This window comes from Danio rerio, chromosome 23, assembly GCF_049306965.1.
Source record: "Danio rerio strain Tuebingen ecotype United States chromosome 23, GRCz12tu, whole genome shotgun sequence".
NCBI lineage: Eukaryota > Metazoa > Chordata > Actinopteri > Cypriniformes > Danionidae > Danio > Danio rerio.
Window position 1 is genome coordinate 11,292,328 of NC_133198.1, and position 24,545 is coordinate 11,316,872.

General features: G+C 33.4%; 1 protein-coding gene across 3 annotated transcripts in view; it reads right to left on the reverse strand.

Annotated features, from left to right (window-relative positions):
* cntn3a.2 (contactin 3a, tandem duplicate 2) overlaps nt 1-24,545 on the reverse strand; it is a 212,462-nt gene that overhangs the window by 165,704 nt on the left and 22,213 nt on the right. For all 3 annotated transcript variants that reach the window (XR_012399022.1, XM_001340803.10, XM_073939892.1), the window contains exon 2: nt 2,193-2,333. Coding sequence is in view for 2 of the 3 variants with exons in the window: in XM_001340803.10 (XP_001340839.6) it covers nt 2,193-2,247 (55 nt within the window). In the remaining variant the exon portion in view is untranslated. The remainder of the gene's footprint in view (nt 1-2,192; nt 2,334-24,545) is intronic.

Here is a 24,545-nt window from a genome sequence, read left to right on the forward strand (position 1 = left end):
GGCCAGATGAAAAACGTAGTATTTGGCCCAGATTTAAAAATTTGATAAGTGGGCCATGAGAGTTTGGCCAGTCTTGACCCACATTTAAAATACACTAAAATCATTTTTGAGTATAGAGAAAAAAAATTCTACCAATCAGGTCACTTTGAGAAAAAGCGTGCCCATAGTGTGCCTAAAGCGCATCACTCCATGGGTTTATCAATTTCATTGCAATCATGACACACCAACCTATCTGGCCCAGTTCAGGCCCAGTTATGAGTTATTAACTTGGCTGAGACTTGGCCCAGATATGGTCCGTGTTTGGCCCTTGTCTGGAAGCCAGATTTGGTCCAGTCATGTACCGTAATTCACTGCGGCATGTGGGCCAAGCAAAACCTGATTGTGTGGGCCAGAGCTGGGCCAGAGAAATTTTGCTATGTGGCCAATTTCTCCCCAACTTTTTTCTTCTTTGATCCGGTTGTGATAATGCTCAGATGACACTTCAACTGACAAAGGTGCTCCTGCCAAATTTGCACTAGTTTTTCCTTCATTTCTTGGGTCAAAAAAGACTGAGAAGAAGCGTTTTTTTTAGCATGCCAAATATTTCCCGGGTGTCGACGACTCACAGGCGATTCTCTTAGATGGCGTCTTTGATAGTTCACACTGTATAATTGTTACTCGTGTAAATGAGCATGGATTTGCCTGTGATTTTAAACATTTGTCGCCGTTTTCGAGGTTAAAATTTATGCAGTCTGAACTAGGGCTGTGCAATTAATTCGAAAATCCGGTTACGATTTCGAGTTTGTCTTCTAACCATTATAAAAAATCATTAATCAAATAAACGATTATTCCACCGCCCCCTTTCCAGCTGTACACATTTGTTGCTCTGCAAAGCTCAGTTTCACGTGAAAATGACTAAAAGCATGTACTGTAATGTAACGTCTTCAGCAGGGTATGAGCATCATTCATTGATGTAGGCCCTACATTAGAGTCATTCATATTTTCAAAAGCGTGAAAGAGCACATACGTGTTTGTGTGTGTGTGCGCCACGCTTAGCCTCATACAGGTGACCTGAGCACATCTAACGACCATTTTAAGCTTTAATGTTGAAAAACGTTTAAAAAAAATGCATATTCGTGTCAGAGTGCGGTGTTTAGGGATTATTTATATTAACCCTCATTTGTGTAATAAACAAACAAGTTGAGAATCAAAAGACATGTGAAAGAGAAACCATATCAGAGCCGCACTATTCTTAAAGTGACAGTGTGCAATATCCTTGCTGCTGTCTGTTTTTATTATTAATCAAACAACAAAAGAAGAAAATCCCTCACTGCTCTTGACTAAAGGACTTTTGTAGCTGAAGTTTATTTTTCTTACAGGGCAGATGCTTAAAGCACAGTTTAAACATAACAGATTTAATAACTCATTTCTAATAACTGATTTCTTTTATCTTTGCTATGATGACAGTACATTATATCTTACTAGATATTTTTCAAGATACTAGTATGTAGCTTAAAGTGACATTCAAAGTTCATAATTCGTGTAATTAGACAAATCATTGTATAACAGTGGTTTCTTCTGCAGACAATCAAAAATATATATTGCTTAAAGAGCTAATAATATTGACCTATTAAAAATGGTTTCAAAATATTTAAACCTGCTTTTATTTTAGCCCAAATAAAACAAATAAGCCTTTCTCCAGAAGAAAAAAATATTGTAGGAAACACTGTGAAAAATTCCTCTGTTAAACATCATCTGGGAAATATTTATATATTAAACAAAATTAACAGAAGGGCAAATAATTTTGACTTCAACTGATAATCGTTTTGAATAATTGTAATTACAATTACGACCAAAATAATCGTGATTATGATTTTTCCCATAATCGAGCGGCCCTAGTCTAAACTTGGCATTAGTTGAACATGACATTTTCAATTCTATTTTAAAAAAGCTGAACTGGCAGGTTTTGAGTAAATAAAAGTTAAAGAAAATTAACAAAGCACAAATTTACATTTAATCAATTTTACGAAATGTCCCAACTTTTATTTGGAATTGTGGTCATATACGGTTTCTTTTGTCATTTTTATTTAACTCTTGAGCTTCAAAACTCTGTTCTAATCTAGCTAAGAAAAGATGAAGTTAAAGTAGATAGAGACATAGTTGTGAATACACCACAAGAGCTGCACAGGGAAGGAATTACCAATTCATTTTACCTGCAAGATACTCCATGATTGATAGCAGCAAAAACTGTTTCCATAGTAACGTCATCTTCAGCTGCCAGGGGCGAGTGTTACTTGAATCCAGTGCGCCGTGAATGAACGGCTCCTCTCTCTCGAGAAGAAAAAACACCTGACCTGTTGAGGAGCAAATCAGATGAGAAATTAGAAATGCTTCGTTACAGGCAGACCAGTCTATTTTTCTCAATTACCTCCGAAAAACGTGCTCTTTTATGCAAGAAACTGGCATGAGGTAATGAGCAGTGGCTGCTGTGTGATTATTACACACATTATGGGCTAAAATTATTACACCATTAATGCAGTTAATGTTGCTTAAAAGATCACAAGTGAGAAGATCGCTTGGATTCAGAAGCACAAAACAAACACTCTTTATGTGATGCAAATTGATATTGATCTGCTAGATTGCATTTATGTAAATTGTGCAGTGGAGAAACTACAGTGGATTTTGACAATAAAAAAAAAAAAAAAACAAGAACAAATAAAATGTTTTAAGGAAAATTCAATTTGCAGTGTGTTAATAAAATGTCTCACTATTATAGATATAGATTTTCTGTATGTACAGTTACGTCAGAATTATAAGCCCCTCTTTTATTTTTTATTTTTCCTTTTTAAATATTTCCCAAATTATGTTTAACAAAGCAAGGAAGTTTTCACAGTATCATTAATTCATTCATTAATTTTCTTGTCGGCTTAGTCCCTTTATTAATCCAGGGTCGTCACAGCGGAATGAACCACCAACTTATCCAGCAAGTTTTTACGCAGCGGATGTCCTTCCAGCCGCAACCCATCTCTGGGAAACATCTACACACACATTCACACGTACACTATGCACAATTTAGCCAACCCAATTCACCTGTACCACATGTCTTTGAACTGTGGGCAAAACCGGAGCACCCGGAGGAAACCCACGCGAACGCAGGGAGAACATGCAAACTCCACAAAGAAACGTCAACTGAGCCGAGGCTCGAACCAGCAACCCAGTGACCTTCTTGCTGTGAGGCGACAGCACTACCTACTCCGCCACTGCTTCGCACCGTTTTCACAGTATGTCTGATAATATTTTTTCTTCTGGAGAAAGTCTTATTTGTTTTATTTTGGCTAAAATAAAAGCAGTTCTTAATAAAAAAAATAAATAATAAAATTTAAGGTCAATATTATTAGCCCCTTCAAGCTATATTTTTATTCAATAGTCTACAGAACAAACCATCACTTTACAATAACTTGTCTAATTACCCTAACCTGCCTAGTTAACCTAATTAACCCAGTTAAGTATTTTTATTAATTTAATTAATATTAATTAATATTACTGACTAATATGAAAATGTTCATATAATTTACTTACAATACAGTTTGTAAAGTAATCATTTCTGTCTTTTAGTAGATGAAGTAGTATGGTAGTTAAAGATTGATATATGGTAGATATGTTAGCTCTTTACAACTCTCACATGGTTGCACACTGAAGCTACATAGACACCCGTTAAGTACCTGGATTGGAGACCATATGGGAAAGCTAGGCTGCTGCCGGAAATGGTGTTAGTAAGGCCAGCAGGGGGCGCTCAACCTGCGGTCTGTGCAGGTCTTAACTCCCCAGTATATTGATGGGGACTCTACACTGCTCTTTTAAAAATCCTAGGTTGTCCTACGAAAAATAGTAGGGGTTTAACCCCGGACAAACCTGGCCAAATTTGGCCACTGGCCTCTGTCCATCATGAATTTGAAACCATCCCCATATTATAACTGGCTTCACTCTGTCTCTTCTCCACCAATCAGCTGGTATGTGGTGTGCAGTCTAGCGCAATATGGCTGTCGTCGCATCATCCAGATGGATGCTGCAGACTAATGGTGGATGAGGAGACCCCCCCCACTGTGTAAAGTCCTTTGACTGTCTAGAAAAGTGCTATATAAATTTAAGGAGTTATTATTATTTATTATATGAGAGGCTTGCTTTGTTTACCAAATAAGTGGATCTAGATGGATTTGCATTGTAAATATTAAATAAAAGATAAAAATGTATTACCTTTCATTTAACATATTAACTTATTAGTTACGATACACCCAAAATCATTCAGCATAAATCTGCAGATTTTTTACAATGATCTGCGAAGAACTAGCAAAAAATGTTAGCAGATTCTGTCTGGCCCTAGGTATGGGTTTTAGTAAATATATTTTATTATATAGAGGTTTTAGATATCATTTTAACATTTTGCATATCTTCTGTCAAAAAATAAGAAAATGTCACTATTAAAAATTAACAACACCAAAAAAAAAAAAAAAAAAAAAAACAGACCATTTATAATGCCACATTACATGCTAAAATAATCAAATAAGACTTGTTTGCCTTTTTTTTTTGTAAGGCATACAGAGTTCCTATGCAATCAAAAATGACTTATGCTGCTTATTCATACTACTTATTTAAAATGAGTTAAAACAACAAAAGTTAATTGTCATGTGAACTGTATTTTACTATAGGATATATATGCAATATGTTACGTAACTGTATTGTAAAGTGTATTGTGAAAATTGCTGTATATTTTATAGTAAATATAAGCAATATTGTAGCAATACATATAAATCAAGATAAAAGGCTTTAAATGTAAATACAGTATTTCTGCTGTAATTGATTTACAGTAAGTTACTGTAGATTATATGAGAAATTATTAACATTGTTGTTTTGGGGACAGTTTAGTTGTTTTATGTTGAATTCTCTTACGTTTGTAAAACCATTCAGTTAACTTAATCAATTTGTGTTGGGAAAACATGAAGGAATTGTGTGGAACCTATTTGTTTTTATTTACAGTGTTGTTAGGGTACTTATACAGTGTGAATTGATGACTGTGTTCATCATACTGTAACTATTTACAGCAAGGAAAATATGTTTTGAAAACATCACCATTTTTCTCAGAAAACATATATCTAAAGGTGTCGTTGACTTGAAACTTTCTTCAGATGTTGGTAACAACCAAAGAAATCCATAATGTATATGCAAAGAATATAAATTTAATTAGCATGAAAATAAATGTAATATAGTATTCAATGTATGAAGAAAGGGAGGTGTAGAATGACAGTGAAAGCTCAGACAGCAGCTGAAATCTCTCAGTAGTTCTTCAGCAACCCACTGCCCTTTATCATTATAAATGAATATACGCTGCTTCAGTCCAACATCTACATTATCATTATGACATTATGATACATTATGATACATTATAATACATTATGATGATGATGTAGATGAAACCAGGGTGGACATTTCAGCAAGAAAAACACAGCCAAGGAAACTCTCAAATGCTTTCAGACAAAGAAAACCAAGCTGAAAATGGCCCAGCCAATCACCTGACTTAAATCCAATTGTCATGGGATGGACGCTGACGACAAAGTAGAGGATCCATATGTAGTTTATTATGAGAATGGACAGGCAGCAATGGACCAAAACAAACAGATGAAGCAAAGTGTCAAAACACAGCTTGGCTAAACAAACAAAATCGTGCGGTAACACTCACAGATAAACAAGACTCAGCAAAGATGTGTGTGTGTGTGTGTGTGTGCACTGTGTTTAAAGCCCATGTAATCAATCTGTAACAAACTGATGTGTGCTGGAAGTTGTAGTTTGTATATGTGGAGGATTTGTAGTTCTCCATTAATCTGCAGTATAGAATACAAAATAAAGATCAGGTTTGTTAGATGAGACACAGAACCTTCAAGATTTTTACACTCTGTTGAAGACTGAAAAAAAAAATCACACCTGAGCAATGGATGTGACTTCATTCGCCACATGAGAGTCATCTTTAAGCTGCCACAACCAAAAATCCTTTTATATAAAAGCATTAAATAAATCAATAGCAATAAGCAATAAAATTTCAGTATACTTACTCCTTGTGTCATTCCAATATTAATACACATGCAGTAACTAACCTTCAGATTTTTTTGTTTTGTTTTATTTTTATGATTGTATTGTTTTGGTTTCATGTCAACAGCTCTTATAAATGTTATTCCGAGGAAAAACATGATTTGCTTAATACTTATTTCCCCCCGTGTCGATTAGTAAAAAAAAAAAAAAAGTTAAGATTTCTCATTTAAATCTTCAGATTTTACTTGAGTTATGAATGTTGAGTTCAGTAATTAGTTTTTTTCTGTTATTACAAGAGAGACAAGTTACACCAAAACAGCTTGTTAAGCCCAGAGCATTAACACAACAATCTGTGTTTTACCCTATTGGAAAACATGCAGTTAATCTTTTTTCTTTCCTATTCTGGCTCATTTACTTGCTTTAAATATCATCAATATTTCATGTTGTGTAGTGAAATTGTTATCTTCAGTGAAGTGTTTGTACATTACACACTGCTGGTTGTAAATTTAAAGTATTATTTTAGAAAAAGTTACTGAGGCACCAAAAGCAACATTGTATGAACTAAAACAAATGATTAAATTTTAACATACAGATAATATTTACAGTATGCCCGCATGGAAACCTTTTATTCTCCATAAGCAGAATTCAAGCTGCGTTTATAAGAAGAGAGCTATATAGATTCACACATACAATGTTGGTAAGTGTGCTTGTCCATCCAAAACATTAAACTAATTAGCCACTGATTAAGCACAACTACAGGTTTGATAAACAATAGGTTAATAATGATTAACAGACATTTTAAACACACTGTCAGAATTTTTTTGTCTGCTCCTCTCAAGTAAACACTTCCACTGCTGCATCTCCAAATACACATACATGAATGAAATTAATGAATGTTTGAATTAAAAAAAGGTGTTGGAAAAGCTTAAAGAATTGAAACGCAGTGAAAGGCACAACAACAGCGTCAAACAGGCCTTAATTGATTAAATTACATGTATTGTTTTGACTGATGCCTTCAGTTATGAATGCTCTTTGCAGTACCCTCTGCTCTATTTTACTCCACAAATCAATTCACCCTAAAATCAATGCCAAAACCTGTTAGGAAAGAATTAGGCTGGATGGATTCAGGTTGGTTATAAGGGAAAGTAATGTCCTGAACTGAGCAGTTGGCCATCACCTACTGGATGAGTCAAAGGATGTAAATATTACAAGTGTGATGGTCCACAGAGTGTGCTTTTTATTATTTATTTATTTTTAGAAATGACAGGCTATTCACAACAGCCAGTGAGTTATGCTGTTTGGATGGCGTTCAGTCGATTATTTTCTGCAATGCCAATCTGCCAAGCAACATTTTAAATCAATTTATAGAGCCAAAGACAGAAAGCAGGACAGAAGGAAGGATGTATTACTGTTGTAGCTGATGTGAGAAAAGAGAGATTGCAAGACTTGCTGGTTTGGCATTTTGATGTTTACGTTGGACATCAAGTTGCACTAAACGTTGGATATGCACATCAGATGTGGATCAAAGATGGGATTTGCCAATTTTGTGTCTTACATTTACATTACATTTTTAAAAGTGGCTTATACATACAGCGGAAGCATTTTAAATACATACAGCGGAAGCATTTTAAATGCAAATAAAAGTGGCTAGTTTCATGTTTCAAATAACCTTTTGAAAATACAATGTCAAAATATGGGTCAAACATCATTCAGCAGATTGTATATTTATGAAAAATAAAACACACATATTCTGAGATGTACTAATTGTATATAATAAGAGATTATACTCATATATACTAGTAGGGCTGGGCAATAATGCAAAAAATAATCACAATATCATGTTTCATATCATTCGGTATCAATAATCATTGAATATTTTTAACAATACATTTAGAAATACTAGGATTTTTTTCATTTAACCATTATTTTACTTTACCAACATTATACTAAGGCAAACAGCTTTAACAAAAACAAAAATATTTAAACAAAATATTTGATCTCTTTATAATAAAATAAACATAAGTGTTAAAGATACTCTTAAACTTGATAAATAAAATGTTACAAAGTGTGTGCAAATGTAAAGTGTAAATGCTGAACAACCAAAGCAAACTTTAAGGTCATCTGTAATGTGTCAATAATAAAGGGACAGTAAACCTAAAACTCTGGCAACAAAACAATAATCAAATCTGAGCGTTTAAGTAAAGGAACTAACCATCATTATTACACAAATATTTTTCAACAATACAAATTGTAGAGTTGAATTACTATATTACCCTTATGCTAAAAACTCTTTTAGGTGTGCTAATGGCTCGGATGCACAAGAAAAGAAACCAAAAAGCCACTCTGACAACATCCTTACATCCTTTCGTATTTACAATCACCTCACTGCTGCTATACGGCACTCATTTTCACATGTGTTGTTATTCTGACCTGAAGTTGCACTCATGCTCCCTTGGCGTCAGAGAATGATAAACAGACAAACCATTGCTGCAGCTCTGACGCAAGTTTATGGAAAAAAGAAAAAAAAATACTGCAGTGTTTGGATGCACTGTGTTTGTCTCAGGTAATTAGTCTACCGTATTAATGAAAAGTTTATATTTCATACAAATTGTGAAGCAGATTGGTTAGTTCTGCTTACATAAATCGTGGTGTGCTCACAGCATTCAGAAAAGTTCAGATATTTTTTAAATATGTGTACGCGGAAAAATGTCTACATTGGAAATGACACACTTACACTTTAAGCTTATTGGCATTCCTTCAAAGGTGTGCGCTCAGCAGACACATTTTAATAAAATTATAGTGCTTCATATCGAAACTTCATACAAAACCTTTTTACTGAACTTTTTTTATTGTTATTGACAATAGTGTTCGGTCAATAAATACAGATTTTATTTTCAGCCACTATGCCCCTCGCTGCTGGAATCAGCTTCCAGAAATGATCAGATGTGCTCCAACATTAGGCACATTCAAATCAAGACTGAAAACACATCTGTTTAGCTGTGTCTTTACTGAATGAGGACTGTGCAACGTCCGACAGATCACACTATTATGTCTTTCTTTTCTTTTTTTCTTTTTTTATAACCTGTTTTAACACAATTTAATCTGTTTTTAATTTTATTGTTTTTTTGTATTTATTTTCTTATACTTGTCTTTTTTTATTCTTGTTTATGTAAAGCACCTTCAATTGCCATTGTGTATGAAATGTGCTATATAAATAAACTTGCCTTGCATTACCCAGCCCTATATAGTAAAATAATTTAATATTTTAGAGCATTTTTTTATTACGTCAATCAAATTAATGTTGTATATATTTTTTGTTTGTTGGTATATATACTAGACCAAATGATATTTTAGTGTAAATTAATATAAATATGCTTTTCTTTTTCTTTTATTTGCTCAGACAAAAATACAGTTAAACTAAACACATTATAATCTAAAGCTTTATAGTACTTTTACACTGTTTTAAGTGTAATTGAAATAATAAATGTAGAGTTTTATGTTACTTATACACTGTTAAAATAATATGCCCAATTAGTCATGACAGCTTAACAACAGCTAACAAGTTATTCATGTTCTAACTCAATTTTATAAGTTATGCAAGCTGTTTTAAGTCAGTTTAACATACTATAAGTTCAATAGGCTCATAAGATTAATTTAATTCAGCCTAAATATTTAACCAGAATTCAACCAGAAATTTTTACGGTGTACAAAGGATATAAAATATGTATTAAAATGTATACAAAAGTATCAAATATTATATAAAAAACATTTTATTTAAAAATATTATTGCAATAAACATATAAAATCCTCAGATTTAATCTAAAAATACAAAATCTTAATATTTGTAGTAAAGATGAACAAAATTATATTTATGAGTGAACAAATACTTTAATCTTAATAAATTAATATTTTGAAATGTGCAGTTTTAAATTTAGCATGTACATTTCTAAGCTTAACAGAAACTGTGGTTACATTTTAGTTAGAATAATTACTCCTCAGTTTTGATGCTCTCTCAGTTTACCACGCAAAACATGTTCTGGGTGGCACCAAGTCATGTTTATCCTAGCCACTATGCATATTCAATGTTGTGCAGGTCCTATTTTTGGACCTCAAGTAGTTTTATCTGTGGTTTTCAAGGAAAAGAGCATATCCCACAATCTGTCCGTGTTGGCATCTGCCTGATTTGACTGCATGGCTTCAACCAAATGACAGATTAATTTGCACCCTCACATACTGTAGAATTTGATCTGAACAAACCTGTGACCCATTTTAAAGTTGCGGCCTGCCAGTTAACAACCACTGCTGTTACTGTAGATGCTCAGCGCCAGCTTCTCATAATACACTTCAGAGAAGCGATTCACACAATTCACTGAAGCACAAAACACATGCACGCACAAAGCCAAGTAATATTCAGTCCACTGCAGACTTATAAGGGCTCTCCAAGAATGATAATTATAGTGTGAAGCCTCAGGAAGGATTTCCCTCATCTTTTTTTAAGTTTTAGGCTGGTTTTAACAGGAAGGAGTTTGTAAAATAGGTTTTAAACATGCTGTGTGACATATTATGGATAACAGAAAATGTTAATATATTGTGGTATCATGTTCATTGATAGGGAAAAAAACTATGGGTCTCATTCACTAACCATGCGCAAGCACAAATTCATGTGAAAAATGTATAGAGACATATTTTAATGAGCAAATTTGGATTTATCAAAACTTTCATACTAAAATATATTCTAACCATAAAATATATCAAATATATTCCAAATGCTTGAGGGCTTCTAAGCATGTACACTACCTGACAAAAATCTTGACATGGATACCAGTTGTAAGAGCATCAATTAATAACTTGACTTCTAGTTGATCATTTGGAAAAGTTACACAAGGTAGATTTTTCAGATGAAACATCTGTTGAACTGCATCCCAATAATCACAAATACTGCAGAAGACCTATTGGAACTCGCAAGGACCCAAGATTCTCACAGAAATCAGTTAGGTTTGGTAAAGGAAAATCTGAGTTGCAATTTGGGGTTACATTCAGTATGGGGCGTGCGAGAGATCTGCAAAGCCCACCAGCCTGAGGTATCAAGACTTTTGTGCTGCCCATTACATTACAAACCAATAAAGAGGGCAAATTCTTCAGCAGGATAGCGCTCCTTTTCATACTTCCACCTCAAAGTTCCTGAAAGCAAAAAAGTTCAAGGTGCTCCAGGATTGTCCAGCCCAGTCACCATATGTTAACATTATTAAGCATGTCTGGGGTACGATAAGGGAGAAGGCATTGAAGAGGAATCCAAAGAATCTTGATGAACTCTGGGAGTCCTGCAAGAACGCTTTCTTTGCCATTCCAGATTCCTAGTTAACCTGTTATTTGCAGAGATTTATGGATGCAGTCCTCTTAGCTCATCGGAGTCAATAACAATATTAATTCTTTTTCCACTGCACCATGTCTTTATATTCTATACTTGGATACACCAAATGTACGGTTCGGTTCGGTTCACGGTTTTGGAGCCACGGTTCGGTTCAGTTCAGTTTCTGTTTGCTGTGAGGTTAGGGTTATCTTAACAGCAATGTGGAACAATAGATTCACTTAATAACAAGAACATCTACACTTTTTCTTTATTAACTTTGCCATCACAATTTAGTACAGTCAGAATACCTGAGTAAACAACAAAAATTAAATAAATACATCCAATATAGACTAGTCAGAAAAACAATTATCTAGTGCAGCCATCTTAACTAATTAAACTAAAATTAAATAAATAACTGCAGTGTAGACTAGTGAAAGATAAACAGGCTTTTCCTCTCTAAGGACATTTGGAAAATTCAATTAAGTTTTCAGTTCTTCAAAAACACCATGATGTCCACATTATCAGGTGAGAGGCTTGATCTCTGTGCAGACACAGACAGTGATGCTCATTTTTGATTATCTAAGTTTTCATTTAGATAGATGGGTTTCTGTTTAAATTAATGAAAAAATATACATATAATGTGTTTGTAGAGTGTTTTTACATGACATATTCACCAGTAAAATACATTGCAGTTTTGTCTAAAACTAATGTTATGGTTGTAGCCGTATATAGGGTGTATTTTGCTTCCTGTTAGTGATGAGTGGATGACGGTTATATCTGCAAGCGCTGATATAAGATATAAAATACTTTATAATTAATTGCGGGTCAGTTGCGGGTGTATGTAGCGGGACATGGCAGTGGATCAGCGGAAAAGCAGAGAGTGGGCTTTGCAGAATGGGAAGATATGAGACGCCCAATAACGATGGATGAATACGTGCAAGAGTAGCCTATAGGTAGAGGAGTCATCAGAGGAAAATCCGCTCTCGTTCTGGGAGAAACAAGATCGCTTATTTCCACGACTGCAGCTCCTTGCGAGGAGAATCTTATTCATTCCTATAACATGCGGTGCGAGCAAACGCAGCTGGTTGCGTTTTGGAGGCGAGGCTGAGATGGCACGGGGTTATAAAAAGGGCGCCAGGAAATGCGAAGGAGAGCACTTTTTCCTTTGATCTCGTTTTTCGTGTATTTTGCTGACATGATTATCATTTTCGTTGCTTTTGCTTAACTTTCATTTGGGTAAAATTATTTTGCATTACTTTTGCCCACTTTGAGAACTTTTTTGTTTTTTGTTTAATTTTATTTCGATTGATTTGTTAGTTACTTTTTTGGTTCGGCTCATCCTGTCATATTGAGATATAGACTACCTCCTCAAGTTCACTCTTTTCTCAGAGTAAGGTGGATAGGAAAGATGTCGTACGACTTCCATTTTGCAAACACATAGAAAATGTATTGATAAAGACATCAGGTAAGAGGTGAAGATCATTTTTGTATTTATTTTATTCTACAGTTCAGTATAGGGAAGAATGCGGAGCACTGCATTCTGAAGGACTTTTTTTTTCTTCTTTTCATCAGTTTTTAGCTAGGAAAGGGGTTATTCATGAGTTAGAATTGTTTTGTTATATTTCTTACTTTTGTTTGGCTTCACTATCGTCCCCTTACTCGAGTTAACTAATTTTTTGTTTGATACTTTGTTTGAATTTGCTACTTTATAATATTCTTTTTATTACTGTGAATATTTCTCTTTTTTGTATTTGGCCATTATTCTGGTTTCAGTTTTGAACATTAAATACTTTTGTTGGAAGTTCTGTTGTCAGACTTTTGCTTACACCCTCACATTGTAAAATTTCCACACTTTTTAAATGTTATTCCTTATAAGTAAGTTTAGTGAAAGGATGTGCGCTTTGCCTACAACATAAATTATATTCCTGTACTCCACTGGAAAACAGAAAAGTTTCCACACAGGCGACTTAAATGTGTCTGGGGAATCTGCAATCTCAATATATGTGAAGCAGCCATCCTGCTTAAACAGAAGTGACCAAGAGTTATCGCTCACTTAAGTCACATGACATGACATGGAAAATACTAACTTTAGAATACAATATTTAGAAAAAAAAATCATCATTACTAATACATTTTAATAAAATGTGATAAAATAAAGATGTGTTTAAATTGGTTCACTTAGTTAGATACAAGTGACGTCAACCTCAATAATGGGCAGCAGGGGGCGTGAGAGCGGTATGCCACAAGAGTTTTGCAATATGTATCATGGTTGGTGAATCGCGATATTTCGGTTTGGTTGTAACACCACTATTCTAAACTGTATAATACTTCTGTTAAGTGACAATACTTTTGTCTCAGCAAAGTCAGACCTTACTGTCCTAATTAAATTATTAGGAATCAAGGCATGATTAAATAAGTGTGATCTAGAGGTCTTTGCCTTTCATATAAGCCACTTCCAAATGATTAACTAGTAGTAAAGTTATTATTTGTTGTTCCTAAAACCTGGATTAATCACAAGACTTTTGTCAGTTAGGGTAGATACATTATATAATAGGGGTGCACAGCAATACAGAATTCTCACAGTTCGAATCAGTTTTCAGGTCACGGTTTTGTTACGGTATATGTAAGGTATATGATATGTTCAGTAAAAACACACTGTCAAATAAAAATACAATTACAAAACAAAACTCTACGAGCAAAATACAACATAGCAAAGGTAATACAAAAAACTGTGCTTATCTGGTGAATTTACGGTGGTCTCAAGGTTCAGTTTGGTTAGTATCAGTATCATGCCATCGATTTGATTCAACTTGAAATCAACAATTCTTTCCATACACATTTTTAAATGTTATTAATATTATTAATACAAGAGTTTTATATAGAATTATTGTATTAAAACGTATAAATATATTATTTGAAATGCAATTTTGTAGTAATAAAATTTAAGCAGCAGTGTTGGGTAAGTTACTTAAAAAAAGTAATAAATTACAAAGTACTAATTACTACTGGAAAATTTTCATCTTATTACATTTCTAATTACCTCATGTAAAAAGTAATCAGATACAATTTTCCAGTAGTAATCAGTAAATGTTACATTGTTGTAACAGTACAATGGGTTAATTATAGCAGCTTGACATATTCAAAAGACTTAAAAAGTTCATTCACAACTTAAAATGTTCTCATTATTCACTTGTTACAAACCTGTTTGTCTTTTTTTAACACAAAAGAAGACATAAAGAGAAAACTTGATATCTGTAACCACTGATATCCATAGTATGCAAAAGCACTGCAGTGTTTGGCTGTTCTGTGTTTGTCAGTATAAGATAATTAGTCTACTGAAATGGGAATATTCCATACAAAGCATGAATCTGACTCGTCAGTTTATGTCGCGTGGCTTTTAATGGGATTTCAACTGAGTGCGCCTGGAAAATGTGAGCGTGCAATTCACGCTTTTCTTCACATTCAGAAGATAACTTCACTTCTGATCCTGCACAAAAATTCAAATTAACCTGTTTTAGCTGAGATGGGCAGCTTTGTTTTAGGGCCTCCTTGATGAAGAGTATTTTCTTAGAATGCTTTCTATTCAAGAACTTGGACAAGATGCTGGTCGAGTTAAAAGCAATCGAAAGTTCTTTAGAGATTAGACATAGACTGCATTACACAGCAATATTTTAGTTTTTGCTAAGTGAAATCAAAGTATTGTCTGTATTTCCAATTGAAGAGGCAAAATATTTAAAAGAAGTATTTTTTCATCTAAAAACCATATTTATAACGAAAGTAACGCAATTACATTGACTGTAGTAACTGTAATCAAATTACACACATTTAAAATGTAATTCGTTACACTACTGCATTCCTCAAAACTAATTAAAATACAGTAACACGCTACTGTAGAACATGTTACACCCAACTCTGCTAAGCAGTCAGATATATGAACTGTACTTTTCATTTTATCTGTTTTGTTTGTTTGTTTGTTTGTTTGTTTGTTTGTTTGTTTGTTTGTTTGTTTGTTTGTTTATTTGTTTGTTTGTTTGTTTTGAATGTATCAAACAAAACTCAAGTTCAGGCACAAAAGACAACATGAACATTTATAGTAAACAAACAAATCTAGATAGTAATTCCGCTTGCGAGTGTGTAAGATTTAAATAATCTAGATTTTGTGTGAAGAGCACTGCATAACATGATTGAGGAAAAGTTTTTAGATTCACACATTTGTTTAGTGATAACTTGTGACATGCTCACTATATTTCTTTACCATAATACTTTGAATATTGTCTCTTCAATCACATGTAAGCATAGCTTTAAAACTAGATTAGCACTATTTTTTTTGACTGAACAATGTTGAACTTCATTGGCTGCTAATGTGATTTTACTATTTAGTATTGGTAAAGAATACATTTCTGATATTATTAAGCACAAATTCTGAATGTGTTTATATAGTCTAAATGTCTGAATATAAAAGCAATTTTACCTCAATCATGACATGGATGAAAAGCTATAACATTAAAGATGTTAAAGACTTAAGATAGAGAAGTTTAAGATAGTAAGTTAGTAAGATAGTAAAAAAAACTTAAAAGAAAGTGTAAAATTGTGGGTGAACTATCCCATTTCAAAATTAGGTGGGAATATTAAGCATCATCAGAATAAAAATTCTCCATTCCTCTCACCTTTCAAATTTTAGGCAGTTTTTTTTTATCAGCACTGATTGTGTAAAATGGGATATAAATACTAATTTTGGGTGAGAAACGCTGCATATCATGTTCTTTCCTGCTAAGCGGTCTTGAAGCGGAATCCTCCACGGCGGTGAGCCTTCGAGACCTTCTCATCACACTGAACCGTCTAGTTCGTTCTCATTAATGAAAGTGTGTGCTGTGTAATTAGGGGCTCTGTTATTTGCAGCCTAATTTAATGTCTTTTTTATACAAACAATCCAACATCCCTCCAAATAAAACACCCTGAAGATGTAAAACCGCATCAATAATGTCTAATGTTCGAAGTCATTGAAGCGAAAACTGCTTCAAAGAGCCATCTTTACTCCATTACAAACAAACCACAGATTCTTTGACTGGATTTCTTTGTTCCTTGAGCAACATCATCAAGGGACAATATGAAAACACTCTTTCTGTATGTACAGTATGTGTTAACAATAATGTTCAATTTGTTTCGAAAACTAGCAAACAAAATAAGACAACCTTTTTTTTTTTTGCAATTTGTATAATTAAAGCTCCATGTCACATCAACAACAACTTAAAAAAAAATTATCCACTTAAATAGCATAAGCTAATTGTTCTAAACTTCTCTGACCAAAGGAGTCACATATTTTATTGGTCGTTAAGCTACAATTCATAAAGCTACATTCTAAATTTGAATTTCAAAACATAATAATTTACTGTCCATATTATAATTGACAGCAAAGCATTGTATTAAAATCAAGATAATTCACTTGGTTGCCACACATACACACACACACACACACACACATACACACACACACACACACACACAGACACACAGACACACACACACACACACACACACACACACACACACACACACACACACACACACACACACACACACACACACACACACACATAAACACCCACACACACACATACATACATACACACATACAAGTACTGTCCCAGTTTACTTGACATATTAAATTGAAAGAATATGACTTATGCTAATGAATGAGTAGATTAGGAAATGTAGTAGCTGCTCCCAAACTGTTTTTGATAGTTATAAAAATATACAAAACAATACAAAGAGAAAATAAGAAGAAAATAAGAAAGCAACAAGATGAATACACAAGGTGAACAAGAACTTCTAATAAAACATCTTGAAGCAACTACATCTCAGTAAAATAATGAATATGATCCCAGTTTGTGAGTCATTCAAAGCAACAGTAGTACTGTTATGTTATTAATTGTTGCTTTTGAGGTCATTAAATATTGCTTCAAAGAAGCTTTACTAAAAGTGCGTCAAAAAAGTCAGTCGAATAAGGAAAAGTTATTAGTTACCATAACTTCATTAGTTACTATTAACTTTAACTAATGAACTAGTAACTAATAGCTTTTAATAGTTAAAGTGATTATATATAAGCATAGTTAACCTGCAGTTATTCATTCATTCATTTTCCTTTGGCTCAGTCCCTTTTTTTTATCGCCACCCTAACCTGCAGTTAAATGTACTGTATATGAGAATGAATCTTCAAAGTACATGTATATATACAGTATATAAGGCCTATTCTGACAGAAGCACACACAGCTTTTATGCATTCTTTAAAAATAACATTTGAACAACAACAACAAAACTCCTCAACCCACTCAAAATGTCATTGTAACCCACTGTTGGGTTGCGGTCAGCTAATTGAGAAACACTTGCATAAGCAAACCCAGCTCTCAGTAATTATTAGAAAAAGAAAAGAGTTACACTAAAACTGTCATTTCCCTCATGTTCAGTTTGGGTAATTTTGACTCATGGAAGATTTTGTCCATTGTTTTAAGAATGGTTGATTAATTTTTTAATGTGAAAACAGTAGAACATAGAATATATATATTCATATAGGCTGCACATGTTAATTTTGTTTTGAAGTTTGTGGCGTGTACACTACCTGACAAAAGCCTTGATGCCTATCCAAGTTTTAGGAGCAACAAGTAATAACTTGACTTCTAGTTGATCAGTTGGCATCAGAAGTGGCTTATATAAAAAGGCAAATGCCTCTAGATTAAGCTTATTTTACATAAAATAAAATTTGATCATGGCTTGATTTTTAATTAATTAATTAGGACAGTAAGGTCTGCATTTGCTTACACAAAAGTCTTGACACTTAGCAGAGATAATGTACAGTATAGAATATCCTGGTGCATATAATGTAATATAATGATGCAGTGGAAAAAGAATTAATAATGTGTATGACTTCCATGAGCTTGGAGGACTGCATGCATGCATCTCTGCAATGACTTAAATAACTCATTAAAGTCATCTGGAATGGCAAAGGAATCGTTCTTGCAAGACTCCCAGAGTTCATAAAGATTCTTTGGATTCATCTTCAATGCCTCCTCCTTCATCTTACCCCAGACATGCTCAATAATGTTCATGTCTGGTGACTGGGCTGGCAAATCCTGTGGCACTATGACCTTCTTTGCTTTCAGTAACTTTGATGTGAAACCATGAGCTTGGCTAAACCAAAATTATTATAGATAAGAGCAATCGGTTATATTTATAATAATGGCCTTGACCTCTGATTAGAAATACCTCAAGGGTGTACGCAACCTAATCAAAAATACTTTAGAATGAGCAAGCATAGGAGCAGCCATTTAACAGTATTGGTCTATTACCTCTGTTTAATAATTAAGAATGACAAGAGTGTGACCGTGAGGGACGCCACTGGCCGAGGCGATTCCTCTGAGCGACATGAGCATCCGAATGAACAAATGTAATGTTTTTTAAATATTTCCCAAATGATGTTAAACAGAGCAAGGAAATTTTCACAGTGCGTCTGATAATATTTTTTCCTCTGGAGAAAGTCTTATTTGTTTTATTTTGGCTAGAATAAAAACATTTTTTGATATTTTAAACACCATGTTAAGGTCAATATTATTAGCCCCTTTAAGCTATATAGTTTTTCGATAGTCTACAGAACAAACCATCATTATACAATAACTTGCCTAATGACCCTATCCTGCCTAGTTAACCTAATTAACCTAGTTAAACCTTTAAATGTCACTTTAAGCTGCATAGAAGTGTCTATTTACTGCCATCATGGCAAAGATAAAAAAATCAGTAATTAAAAATGTGTTATTAAAACAATTATGTTTTGAAATGTGTTGAAAAAAATATTCTCTCCGTTAAACAGGAATTGGGAAAAAAATAAAGAGGGGAGCAAATAATTTAGGAGGGCTAATAATTCTGACTTCAACTGTATATATACAGGATTTTTAACTATTTTTAACGATTTTTAATTATTTTTAACAGAGCAAGGAAATTTTCACAGTATGTCTGATAATATTTTTTCTTCTGGAGAAAGTCTTATTTGTTTTATTTCGGCTAGAATAAAAGCAGTTATTAATTAAAAAAAAAACATTTTTGGGACAAAATTATTAGCCCCTTTAAGCAATTTTTTTTTCGATAATCTACAGAACAAACCATCGTTACACAATAACTTGCCTAATTACCCTAACCTGCCTAGTTCCCCTTATTAACCTAGTTAAGCCTTTAAATGTCACTTTAAGCTGTATAGAAATGTCTTGAAAAATATAAAGTAAAATATTATTCACTGTCATCATGTCAAAGATAAAATAAATCAGTTATTAGAAATATTTTTTAAAACTATTATGCTTAGAAATGTGCTGAAACAATCTTCCCACCATTAAACAGAAATTGGTGAAAAAAATAAACAGGGGTGCTAATAATTTAGGGGGGCTAATAATAATAATAATAATATATATATATATTTTAAACCACCTAATATTACAATTGGAATCAGATACGAGTTAAATTGAAACTAAAACGGCATGCACTGGAAAGTGCATGGAACACGCAATGAACCTTCTTCCACCAGTGGACATCTTCATTGGGCCAACTGGGTGGACCTTACAGGGATGCAGTTCAGCAGATAGTTCATGGGAAAAATCTACCTTCTGCCAATTTTCCAAATGAACTAGTAGTCAAGAACTAGAAGTCAAGTTATTATTGCTCCTACAACTGGGATTGACAACAAGACTTTTGTCAGGTAGTGCATATATTCATCCAGCCTGCGCATGTTCATGTTCCATTTTGAAGTTTGTGACGTGTAAGTGCCATACCTGTCAACATTTGTATCGGAAAATCTGGAACTGAAGTGCGAGGGGAAGTGAAATCTTCAAATTCATCTGATGATACTAATTCTGGGGAAATTACAATCATCATTTATTTATAAATATTTCTGATAATCAGATTAAAAATGACACAGCTGTCGGCGCCAGTGGTGTAGTGGTTAGTGCGTCGACACATGCACTCCGGTGCTCGCGGCATCCCGAGTTCGATTCCCGCCTTGTGTTCCTTTGCCGATCTTGCCCCTCTCCCTGCTCCCCACACTTTCCTGTCAATACTCTCTACTGTCCTATCAAAAATTAAAGGTGAAAACTCCAAAAAAATAATTATAAAAAAATGACACAGCTCAAAATGAAACATTCCATTGGCTAAAACTAGACTACAAAATCTTTTAAATTTTGCCAGCTAAAATCAATCTTTATTAAAATACCATGGACGAATGCAGCTGATGTCAAAGAGATGCCAAACATAATAGAAAAATGCTTAAGTGTACTCCTGAATTGACTTGGAAGTATTTTTCTCTCCTGAGGACAACATTCTGTCAATAGCAAGTGTAACAAAATGCATTATGATGCCCCGAAGTGCTTGAGAAAACAGAAACACGAGAGACATCAAAACAAAAAAACAGCATTTCGACAAGAAACACACTCAATCATAGTGCATTCACCACAAAGAAATGCGCTACTCTTCAATAATCTCGCATTTATAGGTTAGTTAGCTGACGTCTTCATGGCACGACACCTTTATTCTGTATAATACGTGGGTGAGATCTTGCTGGTTTATGTTTTGATGATCCTCTGCAGGGTGTAAGAGGGATTATTGTGTTGCCGGCCGGCCTGACTGATTTTCTCAATTACCAAGCAGTTGAGCGCAGTTTAGCGGGACAGATGTTATATTTGTATTCATTTATTTCCTTATTTTACAGGGTGGATGACACGTGAAATGAGGCTGAAGCGAGAGATGAATATCTATTACGCCCCTAATGTAAGGACACAGATATAAATGGCACCAGGTGTGACTTATCCAAGGATTTATGCAAAATCAGCTGCTTTAATGCTGAAAAGTTTGGTTAGGCTGACACTGGAATGCAACGCTCTATTAGAAGTTGAATTTTAATAATAGAAACTGAAAGAAATAATCAATTAATCCACTGATAATGATGTTCAAGCCAAGTGTGTGGACATGCTTAATACAACACTGCTTATGTTTAACACCCTGACATGAATGTAAGGTCATGTAAAGCTGTTGTGTAGTTAAAGATTTAAATCATCGATTTTATCTCTTTCATGCTGTTTTCTTATTAAGTCAGTTCATATCAAATGCAATGTTTACAGCTTTGATGTTATAACGCAGAATAACCTCACTGTTTAAGATTTCATGGAATGATTTGTGTGTGTTTGTGTGTGGTCCTGGTATTAATCACATTGTGGGAAACAAATGTCGCCTCAAGTATAGTAATAACTGTAATTTGTGAACTTGTGGGGACGTGTTCTGTTCCCATGAGGAATCCAGGCTCATAAATAATACTGAATGAAGTACTATGGAAATGTAGGGCTGCAGAGTGAGTTATGTGAGGGTTGGGTTTAGGCTTAAGGTTAGAGAAGGGGACAGATTATAGAGTCTGTACAATTTAAAAAGCATTACGCCTAAGATCCCATAAAACTTGAAAAACCAACATGTGTATGAGTGTGTATACAGTATAAAAAGCATGCAACCCTTCATTCATCCATCTAGCTACACTGCAAAAATGTTCACAAAATCAAAACTGTAACCATGCCAATGTAAAAAATACATTAGTTAACAGAAAGCTTCCTTACTATTTATGGCAGGGGTCTCAAACTCAAATTGGAGGAGGGCCATTTCAGTGACTGACAATTCATAGGAGGGCCGTTTTACATTCAAGTACAAGAAAAAAAAGTGGATACCTGACATAATTGATGCGTCTTAGGACAACAGACATGAGGTTTATATCTCAGGCATTACCTGTCACCAGTAATAATGCAAAGCTGTACGTTATCGTGTCACACATCAGCTGCTGAAATATATCTGTGGTTGTTGTATGGCCGAGCCTTAGACATACTCATTGTTCCACAGAGTATATGCAGTCAAAACCTTCTTCTTTTTGTTTCTTGTTGTAGATAATTAAGGGAGATTTTAAATTGCTATTAAATACTACAAATAGTAGGCAAAATAAGTTTTATTCTGTCCCAACCAATTGTATTGTCCCAATAGGGTAAAAATTATAGAAAGCAGTTTGGGTAACTTTACTGGCAATTGTTCTTCTCAATATCTTTTTTTTGTAAAACTACAACTAAGAAGGGGAAAAGTATGTACATATTCACGCTTACTTTAACAAGTTCACTTCAACTAGCAGTGCAATTTGAATAACGTACCTCGTTTTTATGCAAATCTTAAGCATATGAGGAGAATCTATTAAATGAGAAAATTTGAATCAAATATTAGCAAAACTATCATATTTGTTACACCACCAGTATAACTTGTAAGCCCTATAGAAGTGTTTGTAAAACAAAATGCAGGCGGTATAAAACTGATAATAATCAAACGACCCTTGATTATTTACTAAAATAAAGCTTTAGTAAAAATAGAACACTTATGGACATATACGTCAACATTTAAATCAGCCCCAGAATTAAAATGCATATGTGTTGCTCTCGATCATACACTGAGAGAAAACGAAAGTACTTTAAATGTTGAGGTGACTAGGTCAAAATTCTGTGTCAAACTTCATGTTTTATGAATTTTTATTTATTTATTTTTAATTTTTTTGCTAAAATTACAATTTTTCTCATCAGTTATTCATTTTCTTTTTGGCTTAGTCCCTTAATTAATCAGGGGTCACCACAGCAAAATGAACTGTCAACTTATCCAGCATGTGCTTTATGCAACGGATGCTCTTCCACTCACAACCCAGCACTGAGAATGATCAGTTAATCATTCATTCACTCAAACCACCGTTAACCATTTTCATTAATATATAAAATGTCACATTATTACTTTTGATGTTAAAGTTTGACTTTTATTGACATTTTAAATAGTTTGATGTGATATATTGTCTGGTTTGGTAAATTATGATACAAAGGCTGGCAATAAGCTGCCAGTATTTTGTTTTTCATCTATTTTATAGACTTAGTTCTCTATATATTATTTATTATACAATATATTGTTTCAAACCACTAAAACTTTAGTGCAGTAATAGTCAATTTGATAAAAATGCACAATTCACAACCATAAAATATCAGGAAAAAACTGTAAATTCTGAAATATGAAACCTGTTCATTTATTATTCACTAGTTTACATATATATATATATATATATATATATATATATATATATATATATATATATATATATATATATATATATATATATATATATATTGTTTAAGTCTGAATTATTAGCCAACCTGAATTATTAGCCCTGTTTATTTTTTTCCCCAATTTCTGTTTAATGGAAAGATTTTTTAACACATTTCTAAACATAATAGTTTTAATAACTCATTTCCAATAACTGATTTATTTTATCTTTGCCATGATGACCGTAAATAATATTTTACTAGATATTTTTTTTAAAACACTTCTATACAGCCTAAAGTGACATTTAATGGCTTAACAATGATAATAATGATAATGATAAGGCTTAATAATGATAGTTTGTTCTGTAGACAATCGAAAAAAAAGCTTAAAGGGGCTAAAAATTTTGACCTTAAAATGTTCTTTAAACATGTAAAAACTGTTTTTATTCTAGCTGAAATATAGACTTCCTCCATTAGAAAAATATTGAAAGAAATACATTAAACATATCCTTGCTCTGTTAAACATCACTTGAGAAATATTTGAAAAATAATAACAATTTCACAGGAGGGCTAATCATTTTGCCCTTAACTGTATGGGTATACAGTGCTTAACATAACTGAGTACACCCCATTTTGAAAATGAATATTTTTTTTTCCATTTCTCAAACAATTTTTTCTCAAAAATTGAAAGATAATACAATTAAATTCAAGCAAAATTTTGCAATAATAAATTGCAACCTACAAAAGATTGCTTTGCTTCTCTAGATTTTTCCTTTTTTTAAATTTGTATTTCATATTTTTCTATAACATAAAAATGTAGATGTACAAGGTTTTGGACCGTTATCTTAAGTTATGCCGTTAGTTAAGCTCCAGATTTGGCTTCAGTACTGACTAATCTATAAGTGTATGCACAAATATAATATTGTATAGCTTCCTTTTGAAAATATGAATTTAAAAGATAGATTTGTACTCATATATTCTAAGCACTGTAAATACATTCATGA